This window comes from Poecilia latipinna, unplaced genomic scaffold, assembly GCF_001443285.1.
Source record: "Poecilia latipinna isolate Pla-1442-1.1 unplaced genomic scaffold, P_latipinna-1.0 Scaffold777, whole genome shotgun sequence".
NCBI lineage: Eukaryota > Metazoa > Chordata > Actinopteri > Cyprinodontiformes > Poeciliidae > Poecilia > Poecilia latipinna.
Genome location: NW_015113393.1, coordinates 88,742 through 111,716, shown reverse-complemented (window position 1 = coordinate 111,716; position 22,975 = coordinate 88,742). Strand labels below are relative to the sequence as shown.

Sequence of the window (22,975 nt, the reverse complement as noted above, 5' to 3'; positions counted from 1 at the left end):
CTCGGTAACGGTTTGGGCTGTGGTTGCTCGGTAACGGGCTGGGCTGTGGTTGCTCGGTCATGGCCTGGGTTTGGCTCGCGTTGCTAGGTAATGTCCTGGGCTTGGCGTGGGTTGATTGTTGAGAGGCAGTGTCTGCTGACGTTCCATTCATGAGGTTTTTGTAACGGCTCATTTTCCAGACACCAAAACACATTAACTTACTGCCAAAAGAATGACAGTTTTCTTCAGCGCTTTGGCTGTTTTTAGAATCTTTTGAAACCCAAATGGAAGTACAAAAATGTGCAAAATGTGAATTTTGTATAATTAAGAAAGGCTCTGAGAACTTTGTTGGTTCGTATGTGTGCCGGCAACAAAAATGAGCCAATGGAAAAAATAAATGTTTTCCAGCCTCTGACAAACAATTGATGTTTCAGATGGATAACAATTACTTCAGACTCATTTACAAAGAGATCACATATAAATTAGGCCTTTCACAATAAACAATAAATAAGTTAAAAGAAACTCAATAATTTTCATTTGCTTTATTGTTTTTCTCTTTTCTTTTCTACCAGAAACTGGATGATAAAAGTCTTCAGTTTGGTGCTTTGGTCTCAACTATCCCCTTTTTTTTGGTATAGTTGAGATCAAAACATTATTTTCTGTATTTGCAAAATACAGAAAATGTTTTCTTTATTTATTTTAGATATTTCAGATGTCTTCCACTTCCAGTGTTTAAATGTCCATTAGAATTTAAAGTTTATTTGATTGTTGAGAATGTGTTCTTGCCTTTTCTAATGCCATTATTACTATTATATCACTTGAAAATGGTCTCAAAACAACAATATTATTGTTTATCGTCATAAGTTCTGGGACAATTTGTCGTCCAGCAAAATTAGCTATTGTTACAGGACTAATATAAAACCTCCTTACTGAAACACAAGCAGGAAGCCAACACTGATAAAATCAGAAAACCCTTCCTGTACGTTACCTGCGGCTCGTAGCGAACAAGTATGTCGTAGTCCATTGACTGTGGGATGTTATTGACATTGAACTCTATGTAGCCGCCTTCGGGAACATGAGCAAAGCCCATCCCGGTCCATGTGGGGCTTCGGTCCTGAGGATAGGCCCTCGCAACGGATTTGACCCCCTGAGATAAAGGAGAGATTTCTCAAAATGTTGGAGAAGGTAGATCAGAAAAGGAAGAAACACTCAAAATCAGTTTTATATGCTTACAGGGCCGTGTTGAGCCTCTTCGGCTTCATACGTGTAGTGATCCAAGGAGATGAAGTAGAATCCGGACTCGACCTGATCGCAGCGGCGTCCGAACATGTGCGCTCGGCAAACACACTGACCTGACTGGGGGTCACAGCTTTGGAGCGGGAGAAGGCAGATTTAAAGAAATGGAACATCAATTGCGTCTTTAAAAACTTTTTGAATCAAAGAATCTTCAACTAGAACTGTTAGAATTAGGGCTGGACGATGTGGCTTAAAAATATAACAAATCTGATTTCCGATTACATTTTTTTTCTCCATTTTTTTTTCTGAAACAGAAATTACAAACGACAGAAAATAATTTCAAAAAGTGTTTTTATTTCAGTTATCACTTCTGTGAGTTAAACAAGATGGTCCGCCTTGGATGTGCTGACTTCACTCTGAAATATGGAAACTCAAAGAGTGGATTGTTGGGGGGGGATCCATATTTTCCACAAATTAAATTGTCAATTAATCAAATGGATTTATTGCTCTAAAATACTGTTTCATAGTAGCTCAACAAATGTAACAGTCCAAACATATGGACCTCCTGGCGCCATGTTTAATTGCTAGCAGGAAGTTGTTTTGAAGCAATCTGATTGGCTGACATAGGTTTTACTTTTGCACTACACTGCCCCCTACAGGTTTGGCATGTTTATAGCAACAGTATCCGGGTTCATGTGAATGAAAACCTTTCTAAAATCACTCCCGTGTACAATTTGTTTTTTTTCAAAGATGTTCTGGAGATATTTGTTTTTAGAAAGAGCCAGCTACGTGTGTACAAAGCCTTAAACCAGCTTTTTCTGTGTGTTTTGACCCACTTCTTGTTGTTTGCTCCTCCCTGGTCGCAGTCGCACGGTCTACAACCATCCATGTCATTCGACAGGCCCCAGTGCTCTGGCTGTTTGTATAAAAAGAAAACAGACGAGTTTTACTCCTACAGGAGGTGAAATGATGTGACTTTGTGTTTGGAGTCGTACCAGGCACTCATCACAGTTGTGACCAGTGACAAGTCGCCGGCAGAAGCACTGTCCGGTTTCTGAATCACAGGGGTTTCCTCCTGGCATCGTCCCCAGGCTGTTGCAGGAACAAGCTGCCAGAACATGCAATGAAACAATTCAGCAGCACGTCTCTCAAAATGTCCTTTACGCTTCAATGACTATGACAGAAACATGGAAATGTTGAACCTACGCAGGCACCCGTCTGGCCCCTGTCCCAGTCCATAGTGTCCCTGTCTGCAGTGGTCACAGCGCTCTCCCTCCACGTGGCGTTTACACCGGCACTGACCCGAGATCAGCCCGGACGCCACGTCAGTCCGCGAGTCGCACAGTCCGCCCTGCAGGGATCCCTCCGGGTCACAGTTACACGCTGCAAAGACACAAATAATTACCTTAAAATGATCTGAAGAGTGAAGACCAATGGATTATAAAGACGGAACACAACTAAAAGACTCTAAAGTTGACAAATATAATTTCTATCAACATGAGCCACTTACTGATTGCCATACCTGGTTCAGATTTTGTTTATTTAATTTATTTCACCAACTTGGTTCCAATTTGTAATTCGTGCCAGTTTAAAATGAACACATCTGGTCTTGATTGATTATCAATCTTCTTCCTACTTTAAGTGTTAGTCTGTTGCTGTTATTAAAGATCCAAAAGGTATTAGCACATTGTGTGAGTACTTGATTACACAGCACTGTTTAGTTTGCAGAACTGTGTATCTTTAATCGCGCTACAACAGCCGTCATTAGGTTTCCCAACATATTTAATCCAGTTGGTGAAAGAACCTGCACATGGTTGCAGTCAGTAGGAACCTAAAGATCTCCTGGAAGATGTCAGGCTCGCTCACAGACAGGTCATGTAAGCAGCCATTAGCCGTTGTTTATGTGCGGGTAACGTACGTTCACAGATGTTAGGGTCTCTCAGGTCTCTGTTGGGGTGCTGGTAGAAGAAAGGCACACACTGCTCGCACTGCCGGCCCACTGTGTTGTGCTGGCAGTCATCACACACACCTCCGCTGACGTTACCGGTTGAAATGTACACGGAGAGGTCGAAGTGACACGACGAGGAATGCCGATTGCATTCGCATCCTGAAAAAAAAAAAAAAAGAAAGAACGAGTCGTGTAATAGTTCTTAAAGGGGAACTATTACACTTCCTTCAGCAGATTAGTATAGATACAAAACATGTTCATTACATTTATTTTGCACTGAATCATTCTTGGCTCATGAGATTTTAGTCTGGTCAGTTGGAACTCGGCTTGGGTTGCTAGGTAACAGTGCTGGGCTGGGCGAGGGTTGCTAGGCAACGCCACAGTGCCCGTCGAATGTGACTTAACAATTGGGAGGTTCTGAAATAAATCATTTTCCAGACACCAAAAAACATTAACTTACTGCCAGAAGTTAATTTGTGTTTTTTTTAAGTGTTAAGGTTGTACAAAGGGAAGTACAAAAACAAAATATGAAGACATTTGATCTATACTTTTTGCAAACTTGAAGTTTTAAAATGGCAAATAAATCAGGAAGTTAATGTAGATATTTTAACTTCTTTAACCAACTAATTTGCTGAATGCAGCAATTATTTTTTTTCATACATTTGCTTATTTCTTTTGAAAGAATATGCAGGTCTGGAAATTAAGTGTAGACCTCATGTAAATCCACTCGCTCACGGCGCACAGACCAAAAACAGCTTAACTGATCCGTGTGTGCTCTTACTTTTGCAGGTGTGGGTGTTTCGGCCCTCTGCAGGTCTCCATGGCAGGTCGTGGTAAAACTCTTGGCAGCGCTCACAGTTCAGCCCCTCAGTGTGATGGTTGCAAACGCAGCGGCCATGAACCTACATGCAAGAGTTAAGACTAATCTTTTTGGGAAAACGTAAAATTTACTAAAATATATCAATAAATTAATGGTAATAGTAAAGCAGATAAGAGGAGCAATTGTTCAAGCATGAAATTTGGTACATATGTTCTTCGAAACTCACTTTCAAATCATGTACCGCCAAAGTTCAATATAGCGGCCATTTTTCAATATGGCCGACACATTTGACTTGGCGCTACTGTTATGGGTCAGATAATTAGAAGAAAAAGAAATAAATATTTTACACTAACTTAGTAAGCTATGGTAATGTTTGTTCAAAGCAACTGCATATTTGACTTGAATTAAGATGGCGTCCAAGATGGCCACCCTTAAAGACAAATTTTGTAATATCTCAATTAGTAATAGAGCTAGACAATTTAAAAAAAAATTAATTTTGTACAGTTTTGGAGGCAGAGAATTAGATACATGAAGTAAACTAACTAGAATAACTAATAGTTAAAGTGTGGGGAAAATCTTACACATTTTATAATATATTTCAGAATCTTAGTTGATAAACAGAAAAGCAGTTAATGTTATGAGAGAACTGTTGATAAAAGTTTTTGGTATTGGTCTTGACAAAGTATTTCCAACAAATTTGGGATAAATTTCATGGTCCAAATTGTTTATGGAAAAGTCTGCTGAATAAAAAAGGATGTAAAATTGCTTTTTTTTTTTACCATGCCTTCAGGTCTGCCCTGTTCTCTGTCCATAGGCGCGCACTCGGAGGCGTGGCCGTAGCAGAAGCAGTTCCCTCGGACGACCATGTCGAAGAGCGCGTAGTAGTACTTCTCCGTCACCTCCTCTCTGAAATCCACCAGGTTGTCGCCCAGCGTGTGCAGCTTGATGAACTTTATTCTGAGGTTTGTGATCTTCAGCATGTCTGAAACGCAGAGAAAACACTTTTCAAACAAATGTAGTTAAATGTGTAAAATTATGAAAACCTATGATTATCCACTTGATTCCTTCATCAGTTAAATTCAACTTTTAAAACATTTTTTTACAGAATTATTTTTTACATTTTAGACCTACCTGCAAAATAACATGCTTAATAGCTCCTATTCTATTTAAGTATTATAGCAAGTTAAGTATAAATGTATCTATAACTGGTGTTTTTTATCTGCTGCAGGTTATTCCTACTTTTAAATTCCTTCTAATAAAACCTACATTAAACTTCATAATAGCTATTATTGTTATTGGTTTTAGATAACTAATGACGTCATTGATTTCAAGCCAGATTTTGTTAAATATTTCTCATGTTTTTATTTTACTTTTAGATTGTAGATATATTATATATGTTTGGTTTGTTATTTTGTTCTTTTTTTAAGTGTAGAAAATAAAGTTTCTTTCTAAAATTTGGATTTAAACGTTTTCCATTAGGGTTGTTTAAGTCTTACAAAAACATCAGAAGACACCAAAATATATTTGTGTACAAGAGCCTTCAGTCATCTCATTATCTTTATATTTTATTTCTAAGGATTCAGACTTGAATCTCTTAAAGTGGTCATAATCAACAGTCATGGATTATAAAGAAAACTTTTCTTTGGACCTTTTTCTAACTTTCTCAGCTCATTCGGCAGCTGTTTAGTTTTTGAGCAGTGTTTTTTGGTTTGTTAAAATTAAATAAAAGGACTAAAACTCTACCAATAAGCTTGTTATGTTAAAAACGGACAGTAGAAGGATCTTTTAGGCACTTTACCACGGTGCTGAAACTATAAGAAATGCTGAAAAGTCTGTCTCAAAGATGACCTGCAGTTGAATAAAGTTATTTTTAGTGCTGAAATTTTTTTTAATGGTATCTGTATTGGTTTGTGACTGGGAAAGAGAAATCATGTGTCCCAGCATGGATGTAAACGAGTTTACAAAGTCCAAGTTGTTTCCGTATGTGAAATTCCTCCCCGCGTGCTTCCTGTCTGACCTCTTCGCTGTGGGAAGCTGCACAGCCGATAACAGGAAGTTACAGGAAGCTATTTTTATTTGGATTCTTTGTGCTTAAAGTTGCCTTAATTAGGCTTTGCTTACTGATTTGTGTGTTGTAAACAAGCTGTCTTTAACGAGAAGACACAGCTTACTCTGTATCCTCAAGCTGTAGGGGTCATCAATCTCAAAAGCAGGATCCAGCACCCGAAATATCACCTAAAACAACAAGAAAGAACAATCAAAACCAAACTGTGCAACAAGGACAAAAACACAAAACTAGCTCACCTCTCCCTCTGTGGATGGTTCAAAGTCTGAGTAGTGGGTGTCACAGATTATTTCGTCCACTCTACGCATCGGTCCAGTGGAAATGCCAGGAAAGACAGATTCGCAGTTTTGGGCAAAGTATCGATAAACCTGCCATGTTTTCCCAAAATCCATGGACCGCTCAATCATCATGGCAGCAGGACGAAACGTCTGCGAACACAAAACCTTGTTCAGTGAAGCTGAAATAAAAACAAATATGACTTCTTTATTAAAGTCTTGTCCTTCTAATCTTGGTTTTTCTATCTAGCTAGTGAGTTAGCTAACAGCTATTGTCTATGGAGTTAGCTGGTTAGCTACTTTTAAGATAGGAGGATGTAGCTTGCAAAATTTTTTCTAAATAAATGAAATATTTAGTAAAGTCAGTTTCATACATTAACAGCGTTTGCGTTATTTTTCTGCTTGTAAAAAATGCTAATAAGACAGTTAGCCAGCTTAGCGTTTATCAAGCTAGCGTACAGATGATTTAGTCTGAAAGACGACAGATTTAGTTTGCTGTATATTTCTCAGAAATGTAGCTAGCTAAAACAAACTGAAGCAGTATCTGTGGAATTATGATGTTCATGAAATGCAGATTGAAATTTGAAAAAATTTAAAAAACACAAATTTTACAAATTATATTTAGTTCTAGTTTATGTGCGAATACCTTAGTACACTTGAAATAAGACAAAACTAATTTACAAGTAACTTTGTAACAGATTACTTCACTTATGGGAAAATATGAAAGTGATATAATCTGTCAATTGAACTAGTACTTTTTAAAAATCGATATTAAGGAATTATTCACTTTAAATAAGCTCCTGTATATTTCTGAAAAGCTACTTATAAGTTTGTCTTATTTCAAGAATCCTTGCACAGAAACACTTGGTGAGATTTTGCATTTTTGCAATACATAAAATATGAATTTGGTTTCTGTTGAGATTTCATATGCCCTTTAGAGTCCTAGTTGTTTCAGTAAAGAACTGGATGCAAATTTGTTTTCCCTGTGATGTCGCCCGCAAACAGGATGTGAAGGGACTGGGGAAGCGTGTCCCTGAGTGTGTTTTGACTACGAGTGGAGGCAAATTATTAAGAGATCAAAAGCATCTTCCTGTTACTTCTTCTTCTCCCAGGAGACCAGGATGACTTTCTGAAGGTCTCTGAGACTTCATCTCTTTCTCTGTGTGTATATGAGTTCATGTTTGACGTAGATGAATCCAGCACCTTGAAGGTCATGATGAGGTGTGTGAAATGAAACTCGGCCTCCAGGTCCAGCTGGATAGTTACATTCTCCACACCTGCAGATGGAAGACCAAACAGAAAACTAACAATTTACACATTCAAATTTACGAGAATTTAAAATGCTGATGAGTTTTTCCCATGTATAAACATGCAGGTGTTCTGTTTAGGCAGCTGAGTTGGCTCGGGTCCAGATATGAAACTAATCCGTTTAAGGTTCTGGAATATGTTGGAGACCAAAATGACTTTCTGAAGAAAAGCAAGCGAAAAGACAAGGGTACAAACAAGAACACAAAATGGAGATTTGTTTGCTTTCAGACGCTAAAAGAATTACAGCAGGGGTGTCAAAAATGTGGCTCGAGGGCCATTGGCAGCCCTCTGAAGGATTAAGGGCGGCCCCCAAACCTCAAATGTAGAATTGACAAATCTGGTCTGCAAGCACAGCTGGTTGATGCAGTTGGACATTTTTCATTTATTAGCACAATTTTTAAAAATAAGTATCTTTTTAAAAAATAGATTTGCACTTATTAGCAAAGTTTTATAATAATAATAACCAGAACCACAATAATGGACATATTTTTACTTAAATTAATATGAAGTAATTTTAAGTAAAACTACTTGATTAAGTAAAAGTAATTTTACTTAATTTTTCTTAAATTAAACAGAATTAATGTACTTAATTATAATTAATTTTAAGTAAGTTAAAATTAATTTATTAAGTAAATTAAAATTAATAAACTGAAACAATCAACCCCCCAAGAAAATTTTATTTGGGTCTGTCTAATTCTAATGCAATTTTTCAAGACTGTTTTTAGATTTTGTATCTAAAATGATTCACTGATCAATTTAATAAAAAATAAATAAATAAATAAATAAAATAATAAAAATCAACAATTTTGATTTAAATAAATTGTCTTTATTATTATTTTTTATTGATCAGATAAAACAAAATTGCACAAAAAGTTTGTTTTAAAAATGTAATTAAAACAAAAAAAAACCTTTTTTTTGGTGGCTTTTCACCTTAACGATTTTGGCAAAACGTTGGACACCACTGAACTCCAGGACCGCTGCAAGGGAATTAAACATTCCCATGTGAACGCCAATATACGTCTCCAGCTTCCTGCTTTTTCAAAGCCATCTGCACCACTGGCTCCTGCTCCAACTGTGACTCACACTGCTGACAGTTTCCCACCATTCAGAAACGGAGCGAGTCTGCTGCATAAATGCTTACATTAAGAGGGATTTACATGGCGTCCCACTGCCAGAGAGCCTGCTATAATGCGATTACAGCGTAAGGATGAGATTCTGACTCGTTATACACAGAATCGTACAAACATAGTTGACTATATAATTCATAAAAGCTGCAAATAAATAAAAGTAAAGAGCATTTTGTGTGTTACAAGTTGCAGTTTGCTTATGAGTTATTGAGCCTTTACAACTGTGTCACAAATCATTCGAGGCGCCATGATGGACGTCGGAAGCTTTTCCAAGGTCGTTTTGCCGATTTATTCATGGCTTCTGCTTGTTCGAGTCGAGCTAATTTTGAGCGTAACACACCTGGTTGGGGCTCATATACTTCGGTGTTTATAGAAGCTTGAAATGGCTAGAAACCGACCCGTACCTCCTCCCTCCTGATGTTTGATAAAATTACCGACTTTGCCTGAATTCACAAAACACGATTTATATCACTATGTCATAAACAGCGCTTCCTTTACACCGGAGAAGTCTTAAAAACCTACACAAGACGAGATGCTAACCAGTTTTTTTCCATACATGACGGTGCGCCATTGTTTCCATGGTTACTAACGGTTAGACGTGGCGTATCTTCTCCATAATGATCTATGATATCATATATTATGAAATATCATAATGATATCTCTCTAATCATAAGTACTTATAACGTTTATGAACGCTAATCGTCTTACCTTGTAAAAAGTAAATCCGCTGCAAATCCGTAGGGCTGACAGTCACGACTGACCGCATCTTTCCTTGTTAAAAGTTAAACAATAAAATGACAGGTTTGGTTTTCACCCTTGTCTGTTTGTGCAGCCGACCGCGCAGCATCCCGTGACCATTTTTACTGCGAAATCGACTAAATAAAAGCGATATTAGACTACCAGATGTGCGTTTATGACGGGCTTTGGTTGTTTTGAGGTCCGTCATGACGTAGCGGACCGTGGCGAAGAGAGCGTGCAAATGGTCAATACAAATCCACAATTAATAACTAATTGTGGTTATTTATACTACTTATGACACCTGTGATAATTTCATTCAGTAGTTTAAAACTCAAATAAATGTATTCGCTTTAAGACTCGACTCAAGACATCATGAGACAGTGGGAAGAACTGGAGACTTCCGCTAACTAGCTAACAGTTAGTCAAGCTAACTTGTACACTTGGATTAAATTCATTCTGCTACTATCATAATTATTGATTTAACAACAAATAACAAAAATATACGAATGACCAAAATAATTTAGATTTGGAAAATAAATCACTGTTTTGGAAGCTAACATGCTAATTGTCCATCTGGTAGTGGTAAGGTAATAAGCAGACTAAATTCTTTTCCAGTATGCTAACTGGCATGCTTGCTATTTACCATGATGGCTAGATAGCTTAAACTATTTTTTTTTTTTTTTTGCTTTTAGTTATCAATAAAAAAATCCATCTTTTCTGTTATATTAAGTGTTTGATAGGCAGAGCAATTTGTTCTAAGTAATATTTTGATGCTAAGATACATAAAAAAAATAAAAAAAGAATGTGCTAAAACTACCCAGATTTTTAAGTGTTTTTTCAGGTCAAAATAAATACCTGATACACAATAGAAACAGCTTTAATCCTTCAGTGTAGGAAACAAAATTCCTACAAAATCCTGGGTTCAAAGTGAATTTCCTTCCTGTGAGACGATAATACCTTTAAACTGGTTGTCTTTTGCAAGTGGCGGTCTTAAGGTCTTTGGATGCTTCCTTTTTTTACACTTAAAAGTCATTGTTTTGTTTAGTGATGATACATCCGTTTCCTACAAGCACACCTGTTCTCCTCAGCACACCTGTAACCCCCCAGCCCACTCCCAGAGTGAGAGGAGCTCTGTGATCTCCGGTCTGGTCATTATAGGCTCAGTTCCCCTGAGAAAAACCTCACCAAGCTTTCACATGGTGTTCTACTTGAAAAATATGCTCCTTCTCACCATTCTCAGACTGCCACCAGGTCTTGAGGCGGTTGGGGGCAAAGGTGGTGACCACATTCTCAATCGTATGGCTGATGGGGTTGTTGTCCTCATCGTACTTCTCCCTGGAGTCACATATGAAACATTTCTTCTCCTCCTAACGGAAAGAAAAAAGCAACCAGTTGGTCATCTATACTGCCCATATTGCAGAAGCAAGCACAAAACCTGTAATCCAAAAATGCATTATGGTCTCTTTTTATTTATAATATAATCCAAATTTTAAATACACAAAGTTGGCATTTATCTAAGTAGGAAAATTAGGAACATTGTAAAATGTTATTTAAAATATATTTGAAAAGTCATTTTATTACTTCATCAGTTTTTTTCAACATATAAAAAAAACAGATAACTGCAGATAGTATTGAAAGTGAGTTTCTCTCTTTTAAAGCTGCAGTAACATTTTTAAACACATTTTTTTTACATATTTGTCAAGACTATCACAATTTCGTGACAGAATAATCTGTGAAAGAAGGATTACGCTCCTATGTTTTCTCCCAGTGCTCCCAGTACTAATAAGAAACATCCAATCAGAGCCAGGAGGTGGGTCTTAGCGCTGTCAATCACTTTCTGCTAAAACCACAGCTTCTTCTTGATAACATTCACATAAAGCTAGTTGGTTTGGCTACCGATAACCACAGATGAAAGGTTAGGATCATTATGGCATTTAGCAGTGGGTACTCAAGGTTGATTGGCAGCGCTAAGACCCTCCTCCTGGCTCTGATTGGTTGATTTTGGTCAGAAGAGGTGAATTTCTTCAGACAGCAATAGTAGCTCAGGGATGAGGTGAGGGAGACTGGTATTTTCACAGATTATCTGTCTAATATTACACCGTCACAATTTCTTTAAGAAATTTTTTTTCTCAAATAAAGATCACATACTGTAGCTTTAAAGCAATAAAAGTTGCAATATTTTTGCTTTTAAGGAATTAAATCCAGTCATATTTTTTAACACCTATTCCTACTTTTTTTTTTTTAACAGTGTCAGGCTTATTGTTAGAAATGATGCTTTTCTAACTATTCTGCATTTAAGAACCGAATTTCTTTTGATTCAGTTTTACACCAATCAACAAAAGACACTCAGGAAGTTCAATAGGTGCAAATGATATTGATTTGTTGCAGTTTGATCCAATTAAATTAATTCTACATAAATCATTTCAAGATGATTCAAGATGTGCTCACAGTGTACAAACATCAAACATAAATGTATAAATTATAGAATAAGTAAAAAAAAGGATTAAAGGACATCTGTACAGCTAAAAAAAATGCTCCACTACCAATCTCTTTAATTGAAAAAGGTTCCATAAACCACCTGGACATTTAGAGTTAATTTCGTGACCATTCTCAGAAGAAAATTTGAAAACTGTGACCCAGCATATGAAATAAAAACTAATTAATGTGGAGTTTTCTTTTTTTTTTTTGCCAGTAAAAGATAATGAGATTGAGAAATGAGAATTTCTTTTAGTACTTAGTGAATTTAAGCTCTTTAGTTTTATAGTAAATATCCAGATTGCATGTCAAACTCAAGGCCCGGGGGCCACATCTGGCCCGCTGTAGCTTTCTATGTGGCCGTCTAGACTCCAGATTACATCAATAAATCCTTCCAGTTTTTCACAAATCTGCAAAATTCACACGAAATCAACAAATCTCAATTTTTTTTTTATTTTACTGCAAATTTTCTCAAAATTGTTAAAAAAAATATTGATTTTAAGTAACTGCTGCCTCAGCCTTACTTGATGTCAAGTTATAGTCTGTAATTGATGCAGCGGCAAGTAATAAAAAGTCACATTTAACATCATACATTAGCACAAATGCCATAAAATGTGCAATCTTGATTGCAAAAAAACCCTAAAACAATCACAAAATCCTGGAAGAACAGCTATTTATTGATATTTTAACAGTTTAGTGGGTTTTATCAACATATTCTGGCACAACCGGCCCTTTAAGAACATTTAGACTTTTGATACGGCCCGAACTGAAAATGAGTTTGACACGCCAGGTCTAGATTATTCATTAAAACACCACGTTTTCCACACTTCTTCCATTAGACCAGGAAAAAGTGAAGCCAGTTAGTTTTGTAAGTAATGTTTAATATTGCATCACTTCCTCCTAGACCTTCAACCCACATTTTCTGGCTCACAAACCCTTGAACGTCTGAGTGATGGAGTTTGTGAAAAACCAAAACAAGTCCAGCTAAGTGGATCCATTTAGTAGCCGTTGGTGAAACAAACATCTGAAACTCCCTTCCCTCTCAAATCTGCAGCTCATGCTCAAGGACTGTGCTCATCCTCAGAAACGTTTCATAAAAACACTATTCATATATGAACACAGATAAGAAGAGAATATCCCAAACCTCGCCCCTGGATTTTACGCACACAGCGCAGGGATTGTGAGCCACACAGAGCTTTTATTGTGGAGGGGAATGCCTCCACTCCCACTTGACAAAACAGCAAGAAGACGTTATGCATGCGCTTCCTCCCACACACAGACACGCCGACTAAAAAGTTTTATCTCTGCTACAACTGCAGGATTTGCAAGAAAAAAAGAGTCAGGCTCTGTGAGTTAAATACTTCATTCATTGAACTGCATCGCTGACACTAAATCACGAGTTTGTTTTTTTATGGTTCGTACGTAATAATTCACAGTCATTAAAATGCCGTTTTCAAGACCAAAAGACATTTCAGCTGTTTTCAGTGAATTCAGCATGAGCAGAGAACCGGTTCACTTTCTGTCAACAGCGAACCCAGACAGCAAAAGATGTTCATTCAATGTTGAATTATGGTCAGAAATGTTTATTTTTTTTGGTTAAAGTTGACTATCAACCAATCAACCAATTTGAGCCAATTAATATCGAAGAGATGTAATTGAATCAATGACGTTTTGTGGTCGAATTTTAATGGTTGAAATGCCAATCAGTATCGATTTCTTTGTATAACATTAACTAAAATGAGAATTTAGATTGTGTATCGTATCAGTTGTGGTTGAAAACCTAATATTGACTCAACATGTAAGTCACCCATTATTTTTTGAATAATTCAACATGGATTCAATAATTCAGTATCTGGGAACGCATTTAAACTTGTCAACACATTCATTTGTTTAATCGTTTACAAGAAGTGAGTAAAAGATTAGAGCTAAATTGGTGATTTCAGGCCAAACTGGAGTCTTTATTTAAAGAGTTACAAGTTTATCGACCTAATTCCTCAGGAGTTAAACAAGCAAAGTCTCATTTTGTGTTTTTATTATGAATTATGAAACTCTTGAGCAAGGATCCCCTTTCCCTTTGACCTTTAACCCACATCTCTTTACATTAAGATTACTGGAGTTCAGGAATAACCACCAACCTCAAACTGTTAGTCTGATTACAACTGGTGTTCTTCCAATTAAAACCATTCAACATGACTGAATTATTCCCAACAAACCTACTCAGAGTTCATTTTTCCTCTAGATTATGTTCAGTATCTGAATCATCTTCATAGGAGATTGTAGTCTGGAGGCCACAGCGAAAGCAGCAAACATCTGGAAGACTTTCTTCCCCACACCGTAAAATAATCTTGATAATGTCGACTTGGCACTTCTGGAGTCGTTTTTGGTCATTTTTATTCAACATCTGCAGATAATCTATGAAACGCTGAGCAAATTGCTCCAACCTTGAACTTTCCTTGATGTTTTGTAAAATTCCCACTTATTAAAACCAGATATTTTCATAGCATATACCAGAGGTTCCCAAACTGTGGGGCGTGCCCCCTTGGGAGGGCGCCGTGCCAATGCAGGGGGGGCGCGGAAATAGTTTGGAAACCAATGGGGGGAGGGGCCAGGAGAAAAAGTTTGGGAATCACTGCCATATACAAAAAACTTCTTTTTTCTCTATTTGACACTGAACTGGACTAAAGGATTTTTTAAATTCAGAAATGTACATTCTTTTCATTACCATTTGGTAGCTCTGCCTTTTAAACTTGAGTCAAATGTTTTGGGTTTCCTTCCATAATATTCTCATAATGGTTTGATGGCGTTTTTGGCCCAGCAAACCTCAGCAAACTGGTGTAACTGGGCATGATTGTGATCCTTTTAGTCCTTCATCCAATATGTGGTTATAATACAGAAGAATGCTTAGGGTCATTGTCCAATTAGAAGATCCATTTGTGCCCATTTTTATTGTTTCTGCCTGGTTTCTTAATATCTCAATTTGTTTTCATTTTCTCCTCCTGCAGCAGAACACTTTCAGGTTGGTAATTGCGACCATGTCTCCAATAAAGGTCTTTCTCACTGACTGCATCTACAAATTATAATCTGGCTTTCTTATGCTGCTCTTTGTATTTTTCTATAATGTCACACAAGGAAGTGGTGTGTTTTATGCGTTTCCTTAAAATACATCCACAGGTGTGTGTCCAGTTAACTTAAAAAAAAAAATTAGCCATACCATCATCTTATTACAACAGTGTTAGGGCCATGCTAAGAATAAAAAAAGACCTCTATATTATGTGAATAAAGTCATAATATTATGACTTTAATATATTACTAAAGTCATAGAAATATTATGATTTTATTCTCAGAATATTATGACTTTAATTATTCTGAGTTTATTCTCTGAATTTAATTTTTTTTAATGTAAAAAATAAAAACAACTTTTTTAAATTTAAAACATTTTTACATTTTTTTTAAACTCATAAAACCATAAAGACCATGAAATACTCTGATGTATTTGATGCCCTTTCCAAAATTGTTTGAAGATATATTAATCATAAATTGTCAAATTAGAAGAAATTAATAAAGAATATTGTATAAACCTGAAAAATTAATTTTTAATTTATCTATATATTTTTTTTATTTTCTTTAATTAGAGTATAATGTGTAAAGTGCAGACTCAAATGAGTTTATACTTATTTTCAAACAAATATAAATATGCCTGAAATGAATGAATATCCAAACTACCTAAAACAGAAAAAGTTTACTCTGATTTAATCTCAGATCGCGAGAAAACATGTCCTGTGTCATTTTGTAAGGTGCATGAATTTAAATATGAGACTTATTACTTCCAGGTGTCCGACAATGCAGAAGCGCTTGGGCTCCTGGAGGCCGCAGGTGGAGGAGGCGGTGAGTTTGTGCGCCCTGCCGATCAGCAGGTCACCCGTGGCGGGGTAGCAGCTGCCCTCCGTGCACATATCTCCAAACTCCGGCTCCTGTGCCCTGACAGGACTCCACAGCGCTGCAGGGAGGAGAACCATGTCAGGAAAATCATCTCTACATTCCTGTATTTGGTTTCTATCACAACAAAATCCCTTTACAAGGAGATTATAGTTTCCAAAACACGGATGGAACAATAAAGAAGACAACAACATATGGTTTGAATTATGTTCTGCTGCTGCTGGGAAAACAGTTTGGCAACTCATGTTACTCATCCCAGTGACGTTTCAGCAGAACTTTTTCTTTATAAAGATATTAAAGCTGAACTCACATAAAGCTGCTAGAGAGAAGATGAAGACACTCATCTTCCAGAGAGGTGCCTGTTTTTCCTGGAAGACGCTGAGGAGTCTTTACTCCAGGCTGCCGAGGAGTTTGTGAAAGTCAAGAATGAAGGGAGTAGTCTTCAGAAAAGTTCGCATCCCAACAACTCCACCCCGCTGTCAGCAGAAGTCCACAGCAGGGAGCGGAAAACAAGCTCTCCATCTGCTGGTAAAAGTGGATAAAACACAAGAATAACTACATGTCAGGAAGTTTTTTTTTCCATGCAATAAAAAGAACAACATATTCGACAAAAGGAAAAAGAAAACACAAAAAAGTAAATATTTTCTCTTCTGACTCCTCCTGCGGACCAAATTGTTCATTTTTCTGTACTGCTAATTTTATGTTTTCATTATATGGAACAAAAAGGAGCAAATCACACCAACATTAAATGTCTGCTTCTGTGTTCTGACCATAACTTCAATGTAATCTCAATGTATTTTCAAATTAAAATCATATTACCTCCCTTTTATCTGGTTTTCATTATTATTTTCTAAATAGAAAATCTATGTATCTGTCGTTATATCTATATTGGACTGGCAAAAATAAAAGTGGAAAAAGAAAAGAAAGTTCTTCGTCTTAATGTTCATGACTATAATCTTAATAATCAAACACAATAAGTCATCTTTCTCTTTTTTGTTGATTATATCGCAAATTTCACTTAAAATTAGAAAAAAACATTGTTTATATATATTGTTTTATATTTTAAAACAAATTCAATAACATTGTTTTAGTTTATAATACCGTTTCTCATGCGAGTATTCCATTAAATGCACGGGAATGTATTTTTTCTGAAGCGGAACCTTGGTGGGTTGGGAATTCTCAGTCGGACTTCTTCTGAAGACGGACCGGATGTAGCGTGAGGTTATTGAGCGGCTTTCAGAAGTGGAGCATCTGAGGAGTTTTATCGCGTCTCTTCTCCTGTGAGTAGGTCCTTCTTGGTTTGTTTTCCTGCATATCTGTCAGTATGCACAATATTTATCTCTAAAGCGGAATCCGTTGATATGAACGAGATTTTCAAGGTTTAATTTGGACTGAGTCCAGAGGCGGGAGAGTCCTGCAGGTCCACATTCTGCCGTGGAAAATCCTGCTGTGACTTTGCGTCCATGTTTATTGTTGTTTTTGTTTAACCCAATAAATAGTTTCCTAAAACGGCCAGTTTGGTTCTTTGGCTTACAGACACCTTTTATATTTGAGTTAACTCAGTGTTACTAATTGTTCTTCATAAAATTACATTATTCAGCCGTTTCTTTCAAATCCTCTCAGGCTCGGACCATCCAGCCTTCGCACTCTGATTTCCTTTGCAATCTGAAACTTTTCAGCTCTGGAAAGTAGATGGTACGGAAGGAAACTGTCAATTTCTGAACTTTTCCGCGCATTCTATTTTCTAAAAGATAAGTTTAGAAAATAGAATTTGGAAAGGGAAAAGGAAAATGTGTAGAAATCTTATATAAAACTGAACATTTCATATTGTTAGTCTGTATAAATATGTGTATACGTATTTTCGTATTGTCTGAATACTTTCCCTTATGAAAGCAGTTCTGTGATCATGTTGATGTTGATGCTCTTTACAACTCGAGTTTTCTTTTGTAAAAAGGAGATTAATGTCTCTTTTTCCTTCCATTTTCAGGCCAGAAAAGTTTGATCTTCACTAAAAGTTGTTTGCCGAACAGACGAGATGTTGAGAAGTGCTTCAGTGCAGGTGAGATTAAACTTTTCTCTTTAAAACTAAACAATCTTTTTAATGATTATGATTGCACTTCTTTAACTATCCACGTTGTGCTTTCAATATGATTGCAACAAGCAAGAATATCATCCATTTCTTTGCCTTTTGCAATCAAACTACTCTGTATACAAAACAAATTGTTCATAAGATTTCTAATTTCCCACAGATCTTCCGACAGCTGGTGAGACACAGGAGCACAGACGCAAATCTCATCCTGGAAAGATGTAAGATGAAAATGTTTTGGATCTTTCCTTTAATAATGCGCATTACTTTTTCTGAGTTGGTCATGTCAGAAGATTGCTCATTTGTCCGATGAACCATTTCTATGTTTATTTGTTTGTATGCTGTAGGTATTAACTAAATAATAGCCCAGACGGTTAAGAGTCCAACAGATTGTTTTTAATTTGTTGTTATTTGTACAGGACAAACAATGATCTCATCTGATGTGAGTTACTGATCAGAACTGATTTGAATCGAGCAGCGATATTAATTACAAACTTGCTTGCAGCGATAAACCGCGTGCAGCTGCTGGGGCGAGTCGGGCAGGACCCGGTGATGAGACAAGTGGAGGGTCGGAACCCCGTCACCATCTTCTCACTGGCGACAAACGAGATGTGGCGCTCCGGGGACGGAGAGACGAGCTCTACAGGTGGGAGGTTATTTAACATTTAAGAAGGCATTGTTTTAAGAATTAAATTACTTCTGCTTGTTTTTCTTTTGTTTTTATCTGAAAACTCTCTATTTGGTTTACGTACATTTGAGATAAAGAAAATACCCCAAATAATTAGATTTTTTAGTTGTTTCTTCACATGTTCCTATGGACATATAATTTTCCCTTTGAGAATGAAGTATATTTGAATTTGAACAATTTAAAGATCTTAATCAGTTCCAAAAGCTTGAGTCAGTATTTAGGATAGGGCTGTCCAAACTTTTTGCCACATGGGTCAAACTTGTGTCAAAGAAAACTCAGGATTTAAGAAAATTCTTTCCTTAAACTTAAACTGTGATAATGTAACAGTGTCATTAAAATTTTTTGTTGGAAAGACACAAGTAAACTGCTGTGGAGCCAAAATATAAGAAATGTTTGTCATATTTGTACTATTAAAAGAAATATCTGTCACATGTTTATCGAAAAAAATAGGAAAAAACCTGTCAGTTGGCAGCAATAAAAGCATAATTTCGGTTCTGGAACAAGACAGATGAATTCTTTGTATTTTAATATGATTTAAATTTGTGTGTAATCTTTCTGCCCTGTTTAAAAATAAAAATCTTACATCTGCATCAAAAACCTTGAATTGCAGTCAGGGGACATTTTTTTAAATTTAACTGGTGGTGCAATGATTAATATCGGCCACCAGAGGTCAGCAAAGAGCTCCAACTCTGGTTTACATGTTGAGCTCCTGTTTAGTGATCCTCGTTTTCCTTCAGCCTTCATGGTTTATTCATCGTCCATGAATAAACCATGGACGATGGTTTATTTGTCCATGGTTTTTGGTGTGTGTGTGTGTAAGGATGAGCGACAAGTTGTATAAAATGCTGCGTTAGTGGAAAAAGTAAAGCAGCATTTGTACAATGCTGCTTTACAGCATTGTACAAATGCTGTAAAGCATTTGTACAATGCTTTACAGCATTGTACAAATGCTAAACACAATTATAAACAGCTTGTGTTTATAATTTGTGTTTATAAATTATAAACACAAGCTGTTTCTGAGCTTGTTGAGACAGGAATCCACAGCAAGGCAGCTGAGATTTATTATTCTGCATTAATGCAGGTCAGAAACGTGGCCATGCTTTCCGAGGTTCAGCCTAAATGTTTTGTCTTCAGGAGACGTCAGCCAGAAGACGACGTGGCATCGCGTCTCGGTGTTCAAACCGGGCCTGAGGGATGTCGCCTACCATTATGTCAAGAAAGGGTAAGAACAACATGGCTGACATCTGGCTGGATGTTGGTGAGAAGCCAGCAGGTCAGCAGCATTTCATGGCTTTTTTACCAAACTAAAGTTATTATTGTTGCAGTGAATAGATGAGATTGGAAGAGCGAACAAGAGCGAGATGGAGTTTTTATTTACATCCTGTCCATCCATGTATAGACCAGTAGACGAGTCAATGGGATGACAGGTTGATGGACGACTGCTGGACACATGGATGAATGAATGAAGAAATTATAGAAGAAATGGGTGGATGGAAAAAAGAAAGAATGGATGGATGGGTGGAAAAATGAACGAATGGGTGGATGGACAGAAAAATTAATGGATGTGTGAGAATTTGATGGATTGATAAACTGATGGATGGTTCGATGAAGGAATAGATGGATTCTAATTTTCTCTGACGATTTATCAATAAAATATGAATATTCTGGAGAGTTTGACCTTTTATCAGCTCTTCATTTTTAAAGTTTACGAGGAAGAAGTCCTGCTTACATCCGTATCAGCTAAAATGCAGTAAAACTGTTTCATGTCTTTAATATCTCCAGAATGATGAAATATTTCTCATCCTCCTATTAATGAAGGAATTTATTGTTTTATTTTAGGTCCAGGATTCTAGTGGAGGGAAAACTGGATTATGGAGAATATGTGGACAAAAACCAAGTCAGACGCCAGGCCACCACCATCATCGCAGGTCAAATTTATTACAGCTGCACCTTGTTCTTCATCTTTTTCTTCTCTCAACAACTCAAATATCAAATTTTTTCTCCTTACAGACAACATTGTTTTCCTGAGCGACAACATCAGAGACCGAACCTGAGGGATGTTTTCCTCCTCACATCCAGCTACAGAAAAAACAACTTGTAGTTTCACTTTTCTTCTTCAAACCAAAATAAGACTTGAGGACTACTAACTGTTTAATATGAGGGGGACTAAAGCAGTGATCATGTTTGACTGTGAGGCCCCCTGCTGGCAGAAATTAAGACGTTCAAGAGGAGCAGAAAGAAGCTCTGTCCTTAAAAAGTTTGATTTCTCTATATGTACATAGCATTGCTTGAAATAAATAAGGCCTCTTCTGTGTTTTCCACTGTAGAAATCATGACATGGGGATTGTTTAATTCATCCAACTAGCTTCAAAGTTTCTTCTTAAAGGGGACCTATTATGCAAAACTCACGTTTTGTACGTTTTTATACTTCCATTTAGGTTTCTAGTACTTATAAAAGCAGCATAAGTGCTTAAAAAAACACCCATTTATTTTTGGTAATACTTTTTTTTTATCTTTGGAAAATGAACTGTTTGAAAAACTTCTAAATGTTATGTCACAAATCAGCAGGCACTGTGCCATCACCTAGCTGTTTTTGATGCTGTATGCGCTGTACAGTGGCTGCTGGAAAAGACAAGTATTTTGTTGTTTGCTTACACTGCAACAATACAAATCCCACTAAGTAATTCTTGGTCTTGTAGCTTATAACTATTCCGTTTTCATCAATATTGAGAAATTGACTTAAAATGAGGGCCTATGTCTTGCTGAAAAGTTGATTGTATGTTGGTTTTGTCTTATTTTAAATGTACTAAGATATTTTCATGAGAAACTAGACCAAACATGCATATTTTATTTTTTGCAGTGTACCATCCAGAAATCACTTGCTGCATCCTTGTTGGTTGTGCAGGATGCTCTACTTCTGCTTCTCAAAGAAATATGGTTGTAAAATGGCACATCTGCCACTATTTTCACTTGTGAGTGTAAACGTTGAGTTGGGGGTTGTGGACAGCAGCAGATTATTTGGATTTAAAGTGAGAGGAGGTGCCCGAAACAGCTCATAGGCAGAACTGAGTAGAATAAAATCTAATTATCTAGGAATGGTTTTGTTTAAAATTATGTAATGAACATGTTTTGTATAGACCAAAAACGTATCTTAACCTGTTCTAGAAAGCGTAATAGGTCACCTTTAAGTTTAGCTTTAAAATCTGAAAGCTCTGTAGAGCGACTCTTGTTTATATTAAAGGGACAGTGTTATGTAAAATCGACTTTTTGAGGTTTATATCGTGTTAAAATGTTATTCCCCATGGAGTTTTACTTTGATTTTATTTTCACGCTTGTCTGAGAACACCTTTAATCTTTTGTGACAACTATTCAGGGGGGCTTAAACACTTCAAAACACCTACTGAGCTCCTTCAGACTAGCCAAAAGCAAACACCTGCTGGAACCTCGCATCTGCTGAGTTCATATTACAAACTACTTCACAGTGCAGCGCTCCGAAGAATAGTTAAAAATGGTATAAAGGAGGAGCATTGTTGTGATGATACGCTGAGTGTCGGAGAGAGGAGTGGCTTCTTAAAGAAACAGAGGCCCAATTTCAAGGGGTTCAATTACAAAGTAAATTTTTTTGGTCATGTTTCAAGGTTTCCCCCCCGAAAACTTGCTAAGCCCAGTGGTTAGGCACTAGAACAGTCATTCATCCAGCGGTCTGTCGTGTTTTTGAGTTAAAAATGTTTAAAGTTGACAGGAATTTTTAAAATATCACTTGATAATTGTGTTATCAAAAGATTGGAATATTAATATCTGAAAAACAACAACTATAAAGTCTTAAAAAATGCAAGCATTTTTAAAAAACATAAATAAGTAATGATAAACCTGGTGGGGGCACAAGTCAAGCCTGGAGGCCCAACAGGCTTAATACTCCGGGAGAAACCCTGTGTTTGACATATAGAGCATTTTCTTAACTGAAGGTTACATGGTAGATTATGCTGTAAAATGCCTGAAATATACATAATAGCGTCCCTTTGAAGAGCAGTATTAAGCTGATTTATTTTTAATTGAAGTCAATCTGTTAATTTTCCTTTTACTTAAAAGGAATTTACCAACTAAGACAGCAAGACATTTGTCTGCAGTCTGGAAAAGCTCATATTTATGCAGGCTTAATCTTTTTTGCACAATAAACTGACAATATACAAACACAAACAATTCTTGACAGCGGATTTTTTCACAGAATCAAACATTTAAGTAATAAATCAACGGAGTCCATTTTTGCAGAAAAATGTCATGTAGTTGGAGTTTT

General features: G+C 36.7%; 2 protein-coding genes across 4 annotated transcripts in view; one reads left to right on the top strand and one right to left on the bottom strand.

Moving 5' to 3' along the window:
- Nucleotides 1-16,494, bottom strand: part of lamb1b (laminin, beta 1b) — a 34,023-nt gene extending 17,529 nt beyond the window's left edge. The window contains exons 1-14 of one of the 2 annotated variants that reach the window (XM_015046377.1): nucleotides 16,218-16,494; nucleotides 15,796-15,968; nucleotides 10,728-10,863; nucleotides 7,527-7,600; nucleotides 6,288-6,476; nucleotides 6,155-6,218; nucleotides 4,763-4,965; nucleotides 3,945-4,065; nucleotides 3,134-3,322; nucleotides 2,422-2,598; nucleotides 2,211-2,323; nucleotides 2,052-2,131; nucleotides 1,213-1,348; nucleotides 968-1,126 (exon numbers count right to left, since the gene is read on the bottom strand). In XM_015046377.1, the coding sequence (XP_014901863.1) occupies nucleotides 968-1,126; nucleotides 1,213-1,348; nucleotides 2,052-2,131; nucleotides 2,211-2,323; nucleotides 2,422-2,598; nucleotides 3,134-3,322; nucleotides 3,945-4,065; nucleotides 4,763-4,965; nucleotides 6,155-6,218; nucleotides 6,288-6,476; nucleotides 7,527-7,600; nucleotides 10,728-10,863; nucleotides 15,796-15,968; nucleotides 16,218-16,251 (1,848 nt within the window). In that variant the 5' untranslated portion in view covers nucleotides 16,252-16,494. The other variant, XM_015046376.1, reaches the window with a different exon arrangement.
- A 578-nt stretch (nucleotides 16,495-17,072) lies between these two features.
- Nucleotides 17,073-21,017, top strand: ssbp1 (single-stranded DNA binding protein 1). 2 transcript variants are annotated; one of them, XM_015046371.1, is made up of 7 exons: nucleotides 17,073-17,191; nucleotides 17,895-17,966; nucleotides 18,157-18,214; nucleotides 18,499-18,639; nucleotides 19,816-19,903; nucleotides 20,521-20,609; nucleotides 20,692-21,017. In XM_015046371.1, the coding sequence occupies exons 2-7, from the start codon at nucleotides 17,943-17,945 to the stop codon at nucleotides 20,733-20,735; spliced, it is 444 nt and encodes a 147-aa protein (XP_014901857.1). In that variant the 5' UTR covers nucleotides 17,073-17,191; nucleotides 17,895-17,942; the 3' UTR covers nucleotides 20,736-21,017. The 2 variants fall into 2 exon arrangements, with proteins under 2 accessions (XP_014901857.1, XP_014901856.1); XM_015046370.1 differs by having other exon boundaries at nucleotides 17,074-17,187.
- The last annotated feature ends 1,958 nt before the right edge of the window (nucleotides 21,018-22,975 follow it).

Bases quoted from the DNA above. Each gene is read 5' to 3' on its own strand.
- ssbp1 (XM_015046371.1), top strand. From the start codon at position 17,943: ATGTTGAGAAGTGCTTCAGTGCAG. The intron at 18,640-19,815 runs GTGGGAGGTTAT...TTTTGTCTTCAG, and splicing joins CGGAGAGACGAGCTCTACAG to GAGACGTCAGCCAGAAGACG. The intron at 20,610-20,691 runs GTCAAATTTATT...TTCTCCTTACAG, and splicing joins GGCCACCACCATCATCGCAG to ACAACATTGTTTTCCTGAGC.